Source organism: Etheostoma spectabile, chromosome 2 (assembly GCF_008692095.1).
Source record: "Etheostoma spectabile isolate EspeVRDwgs_2016 chromosome 2, UIUC_Espe_1.0, whole genome shotgun sequence".
In the NCBI taxonomy this organism is placed as follows: Eukaryota; Metazoa; Chordata; class Actinopteri; order Perciformes; family Percidae; genus Etheostoma; species Etheostoma spectabile.
In genome coordinates, this window is record NC_045734.1 from 2,743,579 (window position 1) to 2,750,897 (window position 7,319).

General features: G+C 39.6%; 2 protein-coding genes across 7 annotated transcripts in view; one reads left to right on the plus strand and one right to left on the minus strand.

The window, feature by feature from the left end:
- The first annotated feature begins 732 nt into the window (after positions 1 to 732).
- On the plus strand, positions 733 to 3,970 carry LOC116695914 (CD209 antigen-like protein C). Of its 2 annotated transcripts, none has more exons than XM_032526453.1 (6): positions 733 to 1,044; positions 1,132 to 1,206; positions 1,350 to 1,418; positions 1,938 to 2,080; positions 2,694 to 2,797; positions 2,897 to 3,970. In XM_032526453.1, the coding sequence occupies exons 1-6, from the start codon at positions 870 to 872 to the stop codon at positions 3,045 to 3,047; spliced, it is 717 nt and encodes a 238-aa protein (XP_032382344.1). In that variant the 5' UTR covers positions 733 to 869; the 3' UTR covers positions 3,048 to 3,970. The 2 variants fall into 2 exon arrangements, with proteins under 2 accessions (XP_032382344.1, XP_032382337.1); XM_032526446.1 differs by having other exon boundaries at positions 1,938 to 2,083; positions 2,697 to 2,797; positions 2,897 to 3,966.
- A 954-nt stretch (positions 3,971 to 4,924) lies between these two features.
- The window catches only part of LOC116695696 (uncharacterized), a 27,262-nt gene continuing 24,867 nt past the window's right edge, over positions 4,925 to 7,319 (minus strand). For 4 of the 5 annotated variants that reach the window (XM_032526138.1, XM_032526122.1, XM_032526127.1 and 1 more), the window contains one exon: positions 4,925 to 6,565. In XM_032526138.1, the coding sequence (XP_032382029.1) occupies positions 5,882 to 6,565 (684 nt within the window). In that variant the 3' untranslated portion in view covers positions 4,925 to 5,881. The remainder of the gene's footprint in view (positions 6,566 to 7,319) is intronic. The other variant, XM_032526118.1, reaches the window with a different exon arrangement.

Below are 7,319 nucleotides of genomic sequence, written 5' to 3' on the forward strand. Positions count from 1 at the left end.
TGGGTGCTGATGACGGTGTGCAGGGGGTGGCTGGCATTGTCAGTAATGTCCTGCAGTTTGTCCAATGTCCTCCTCTCTGCCACCGTCACCAGTGAGTCCAGCTTCCTGCCGACCACAGAGCCGGCCTGCTTGGTTTGTCTGACCGACGGTCCAACACCAAAACATAATTGGATTGGTAGCAAACCCTTACATTTGAGAAACTGGACCCCGAAAAAAGCTGGGCATATTTGTTTGAAAAATGACTCAAACAATGAATCAATTATCAAAATAGGTGCTGATTAATCTTTTGTGGCTTGACTAATTGACTGATCGATCATTTCTTTCAGCTCTTAAAAAGAAATGAGCTCCACCTTGACCAGCTTTAATGTCGAAATTGCTGCATGATGTCGCATGAATAATGACAATAATAATCAATGATAAACCAAAATATATTAATATATGAATAAAACATTGATGAGCTATACTAACCCCACACAAATGTGATAAGACGTGCATGTGCAAGTTCCCTCTTAAGTATAAATCTGAATGCTGAATACTTTGGATGCAGTGACTGATGCTCTGGTATTGCATCATTTAGGAAATGTCAGTGTTGATTAAGTCAAGTGTGTGAAGGCCCTTGAAACAGATGTTGTCACACAGACTTTCATTTAACTCCAGTTGGTAACACACAGAAGATGGTGAAACATCCTGTCAGTTTATAAGAAGTGAGAAGTGTGCCACAGTAAACAGGGAAGGGTGATTCTGGACAGAACCACAAAACACAAAGACTTATTGGAAATAAACCACCGAAATTTTCCTATTTGGTGTAAGAAGCTTGGCTTCGTTAGAGGAAACAAGAAGCCAACCGCAGACAGATCAAGTAGACACAAATGGAGATGTCTGAGTGCATTTATGACAATGATCCCTGTGAACAACAGCGAAAGGTGAATCCAACTGGAGAGAGTGATGGGGCGGAGGAGAGGACAGTGGACATTTATGAAAGCGCAGACATCTACAACGGTCACACAGCTGGAACACAGAGTGTTGCGGTACAACGGCAACCAGGCGAGTGTATGCTCACACACACATTTCAATTTTCCCTCTGCTGTTTGAACAACTATTGAAAATGTTTCTTTACGACATGTTCAACAGGCTGGGCGGTTACTGTGTGCCTGGTGCTGCTCTGTGTTCTCCTCCTGGCTGGCATCATAGGCACGGGACTCCACTGTAAGACATTTACTACTTCTTTTTTTTTCTTTCTAAGAAAACAAGATTTTTACTGCTAAACATCCATTAATTTACCACCAAGTCATCAACTGTTTAGATTCCTGTGAAGAAGTCTCGCTGTGTGAATGTGCTCTCCCTTGCAGGCGGAATCAAACTGCAGACTCACAGCAAGACCTGGGCTCAAATGAGAAACCAAACTTCAGCTGAATTCAGTGAGTGTAAACTTTTTTTTGGAAATTTTTCTTGCTTTTAAAACAGAACAAAAACACACACATGTATACATTCCCACCCATCCCCCACCGCCCCACCATCACCACCCTATAACCAGATCCTAAACATGTATCTTCTATTCATCTAACTTAGCCACCCATCTCCCTCCCTATTCATTGTGATGCACAGGAATGTACTGACAGGTGAAGGAGTACAGCAACACAAAGGAAAAAAACGTATTAATAAAAATAGAAAATTGGAGGGGGGGGGGGGGTCTACTATTGGCTCATGATAGGTGGGGGTCCCACGTTTTATGGAATTTATTCAGGGATGGGGGAACACATCTTTGCAGAAGTGCTCTGCAAGCACTTTGAGATTTCATTTGAAATGTAAAGGGCATTATAAATAAAATGTATTATTATTATTATTATTAATGTTAAAAAACCTCATAAAGTGCCGTTGGGATCTTTAATGCGATGAACATTAACCACGTTCACTTCCTGGCTTGTCTACGCTTGCAGATCACTTCTGCAAAAATGGATGCACGTCATTCAATAACAGCTTCTACTACATTTCATCCGTCGAAATGAGCTGGGAGGACAGCAGACAAGACTGCAGAGACAGAGGGGCAGATCTGGTCGTCGTGAACAACAAAGAAGAGCAGGTAAAAAGAAAACCGGTTCAAGATTTTGTTCCCTAACGTTGCTGTTTGACTGGCTTGTAATGAGATCCCCATTTTCTTCAAAACTCTGTTTATTAGCATTTTTTTCAAGTATAACAATTTTAAGTGCAATTGTGATTTGTGTATAGGACAAAAAACAAAAATAAATAAATAAATATATATATATTTATTTATTTTTGTTTTATTTTTTTATTTTATTTTTGTCCTATACACAAATCACAATTGCACTTAAAATTGTTGTACTTAAAAAAATAAAAATAAATATATATATATATTTATTTATTTATTTTTGTTTTTTGTCCTATACACAAATCACAATAATTATAATTATTATAATTATTAAAATAAAAATAAAACAGGACAATGAAGCTTGTATAAAAGTAAGCCAAGTCTAGGTATGTGCATGGCTACCTATATACACATCCATTACATACATCCACACACACAGACCTAAATACACGTATGTATTCACTGCACTTATGCAAAAATGTTACTGTATAAAATAAATGCATACAACAAACATAACATGGTCTTCATCGTTTCTTATCATCCCCATTTTAAGATTAAGTTTTGTCAATTTTGGGTCCTGTTGCAGGCGTTCATCAATTCCTTGAAGCGTATTTCCTGGATTGGTCTGACTGACAGAGACGAAGAGGGAGCATGGAACTGGGTAGATGGTTCTGTTCTGAACAGCCCAACGTAAGACACTTTTTTTTTTTCTTCTTCACCGCTATGCTACATCTTTTTGTAGACTAATTGTGCATCGTGTTCTGCAATAACGTGGCTGTTTTTGAACAGGTTTTGGAAATCAGAACAGCCCAGTGGGACGTTTGGCGGACGGAAGGAGGACTGTGTTAACACTTATTTTTTTCAAATGATTACCAGTTGGAATGATGAAGACTGTGCCGCCTCGCACCACTGGATCTGTGAAAAACAGAATGAATTCTAACATCATTTGTCAATACACACATGGCGAGCGCCTTACTGCAGAAAAAAAGCCCATTGTTTTTAGGACAGTTTTTCCTTGTATGTCGCTTTTGTGTGTGTGATGTCTCTTTGTTAAGTAGCAAACAAATGCAGTCCAGTTGCCCTATACGTTTTGCACATTCAGTATATGTATGACACAACCCCAGACACCTTACTGGTCTATTCGTATTGAGAGAAGGCAAATTTCCAGACAAGGAAACAACTTGAAGGAAGCCCTCATCAGTGAGTAGACTCTCACACCTTTGGGAAGGACTGAGGACCCTGATCTCAAGGTCTTCATCAGTCAGAAACCGCTCTAACAGGTCATTGTGGGCTGTGGGACGGTTACATCTATTTGATATGCATGTTTTATGTTGTGTGCCATAGGGAACAGGCTGGCAGACTGATATAGGGCCAGTGAGCAGAGGTATGTTGCTGTTGAAGATGAAGCGATGTGAATTTATGGCAATGTAAACTATTGATTAATGGAGCTTTAGTCTTTGATATTTTATTATTTGCTTTTTTACTGAGTAAACCATAGTTGATTCTACAATAAAGGACCGCACTGGAAAATGAGAATCACATCAAGGGCCAGATATTTTGAGTTTATTGCTTTGATGTAATTGAAAGAGATAATATCTTTGGCTGTATTAGTCTTCTTCCTTACAGTTTGGTTGACAAAAATGTCAGAGAGAATGCCAAAAAAATTGGGAAAAACGTATAAAAAAAAAAACAGCAGAAAAAAAATGCAGAAAAAAGCATCACAAGTTTGAAAAAAGCACCAAAAACTTTGTTGAAAGTGCAACTGCGCAGGCTGAAATTTATTGTGAACCTAAATTAAAATTCAAATTCGGATATGAGCCGAGGACCTCGACTCTGCCGCTTGTGAGTCAGAGCCCATGATGACCTGCAGAGGACAGCAGAGAGCTCCACACAGCCTGCAGAGTACTGCATAAATGTGCACATGACAAACAACTGGGATGATTATGAATGAGTCTACCAGTCCTGTATAAAGTACAGTAAAACTACAAGTATCTTACTAGAAAATGACTTTGGTAGAAGTTAAAGTCACCTTTTAGAATATTACTTGAGTAAGTCTTAAACGTGTCTGATATTTACTGCACTTAAGAATCAAAAGTTGTTTTCTGATAATAAAATGTCCTATATATATATATATTGTATACTGTACTAATTATTAGACGTAAAAGTAAAAATTATCCTATTTATTTATACTAATATTTTGATATTGGATGTTCACTTGGGTTGTGCTTCATGATAAATGCTAATACATCCTGTAGAGGGCACGTTAAAAAGGTATAATATATCAGGTGGTTTTGGGTCCACATTGTGCCATACCATACTGGAGATTAGTCAGCACCGCCTCTATATGGAGTCCCCTAGTCCCGAAAGGTGATTGTCTTTTTTAAATCGGTGATTAAAAAACAACAACAACATGGGACGCCTGCAAAGTAACTAGTAAATATAGCTGAAGCTATAAATGAATGTAGTGGAGTAAAGCGTATAACATCCTTTATCGGTCTGTAAACCATTTACAGTACAAATAAAACTACTGAACCATGTGCTATGTTTACACAGTGTATTATGCATTTATTTACACAAAAAAAGTATGTGACAGGTATATTTAGATTACAGTGAGACACCAAAAACCAAAGACAGGTCTTTTGCACGTTCATGAATATGTGAAGACTTCAAGAACATCACAGTCTACAACAATACAGTGAGTCCAACTACGGAAGTGTTTTTGTTTTTTAAATTTTCGGTTTACCTAAACATGGAACAAATGATCTTCAGAACGACAGTAACGAAGAGGAAACAAAACAAAAAAAGATTAATTTTTTTTATCTTCAAATGTTTTGGTTTTTCTTCAAACCTCTTTAATGATCACGTGAACCACAATTTAAGTTCTGTTACTAGTTTACTGCCCCCAAAAAAAGTAAATCGATAATTGTAAATCATCCTTGCTGTCTTCTTTGTCAATACACTGATTCATAAAATGCATAAAGGCACATGGTAGTAGGTTGACACAGTGCTACCATGGAGGACTTTCATCTTTGTTTAGACAATTTACACATTTGTAATCACAGTTATATTAGTTATAACTTAGCATTAAGAGTATGACTGCAACCAAGAGAGGTAAGGCACTAGATGCTACAAGGTACTTAGTACAAAGTAAAAGCAGATGAGGATGAAGGATAACAGTCAAAACTAGACAGTACAAAACCTTGTTTTAGTGTCCAGCAAATAAAAAAAACAAAATATCACATCACTGTTACTTTTAGGGCTGGGTACCGAGGTCAATACCTTTCAGACACCGACCGAATTGCCTCTAAAGTATCGAGTATTGAAAAATGTCTCGTCATTCAATACCAAATTTCAATACTAATGGAGTAAATCTCATCAGCGTCAGTGAGCCAATCAGCATGCAGAATGCTTCTGTTCTCATCTAATAATGCTGCTGATTGGCTGTTACACGTTGTAGAGACACGCTGAAGAAACTCTACGTAACACAGACAAGGCTCACGTAGTAGGACCTGAAAAATAAATAAAAAGATTTGTGCCATAATGTGTAATTTCTTTGTGGTCAAATGGATTTCATCAAATTGGTATCAAAAAAAGTATTGTTCAGGAACTGGCATAAAGGTCACGGTATTGGTATCTAAATGTTTTGAATGATACCCATCCCTAGTTACTGTTGAGGAAATTTGCATCTTAAAGTTACATTTGAAACCTTTGCTGTCCAATGAGGGTGTGTGTAAAAATCAGAGCTTGTGAAAACAGAATGAATGTGGTTTGTGTTCACGGGACCTTTTCAATCCCACTGTTTCTGTCCTCATTCCTAACTGCGGCTTGCCCGCTCTCAGCGTCGGGCATGTGGTTGTGGTGCAGAAACAAAATTGAGTCCAAACTTTCTGGTGGAATGTTGGCTCTCTTCCTGCACGCGGCTCCCGCTCCTTCCTGCACAAAGTCCTGCGCGGCGCTCCCTGCCACTGCCGGGGCAGCCAGGTAGGCCCGCGCCGCCGCCGCCAACAGTGGGAACTGCACTGCCTTGGTCCTCCACCACTGCAGGGGCTCCACTCCCAGAGAGGCCCCCTTGTCAGCTCTGAAGACGGACATCTCCATGTCTATTGACTCCTCCACGGAGCTCTGCCTGCCCTTGGGAGCGGAGCTGAACAGGTCTCCCAGGAGGAACTCCATACCGGAGAGTCCGCCCTGAGAGCCTGGATCCACAAACTCACAGTCCTCAGCCTCTCCTGCGTCGCTCTCGTCATCATCATCGACATCTATGAGCTCTCTGAAGTTGATCGGGTGGGATTCTTTGAGTCGCTTGCTCCGCCGTAGGAACTCGCTCTCTGACTCCGGTGAGCCGGGGGAAGGGCTTCTCTTGATCTGGCTTTGTGTCTTACCTTGGCTCCACCTCCTGTCCTCCTTCACAATCCTGACGGCCTCTTGCTTCAGCCAATCAAAGGTGGCTGTCTGCTCCTTAAAGACAATAAACTGTTACTAGGGGGGGGGGGGGGGGGGGGATTCCTATGTAATTCCTGGCCAATGACGTTCAACCACATTAGCACCAGATATGGACATAAGCAAGGAAACAGAAGTCTCTCAATGTGTATGAATCAAGAATACATATTTTAAGACAAAATGGAAAGAAAGTGGCAGATATACAGTATAAAAAGGCAGTGAGCCTATTAGGACACTGGTTTAGTGAAATGTGCAGTATCAGACTTGCATGTGTCTGACTATGCTTTACAGTGGTACGTGCTATTTAGAGGGCGGGATAGCAAACATCAATGTTTTGGGACCAGGGTACCAAGAACTGAAAGCTGGAATTAGATTCCTGTTTAGATTCATAGTCTTGCTTACTCATTCTTTGATCAGATTCTTTAAAAAAAGATTTTGCAGATTTTAGTCTTTATTTTTGAAAAGTTCTTGTACAGCCGCTTATGTTGAGACAACATTTAACAGTTTTTAGTGCTGTCAAACAATTAAAATATTTAATCACGATTGCATTAATGTCATAGTTAACTCGCGATTAAGCGCACATTTTTATCTATTCTAAATGTCCCTTGATTTCTTTTTGTCCCATTATTTTTTCTCATTTTAATGCTCTTATCAACATGGAAAGGTGGATCGGCTCGCTTGGAACAAATGTTTTGCCATGTCATATGCCAACAACATTGTGTATGGCCTACTGTAGTGTTCAATTACACACTAACATTCTCACTTGGAGTAA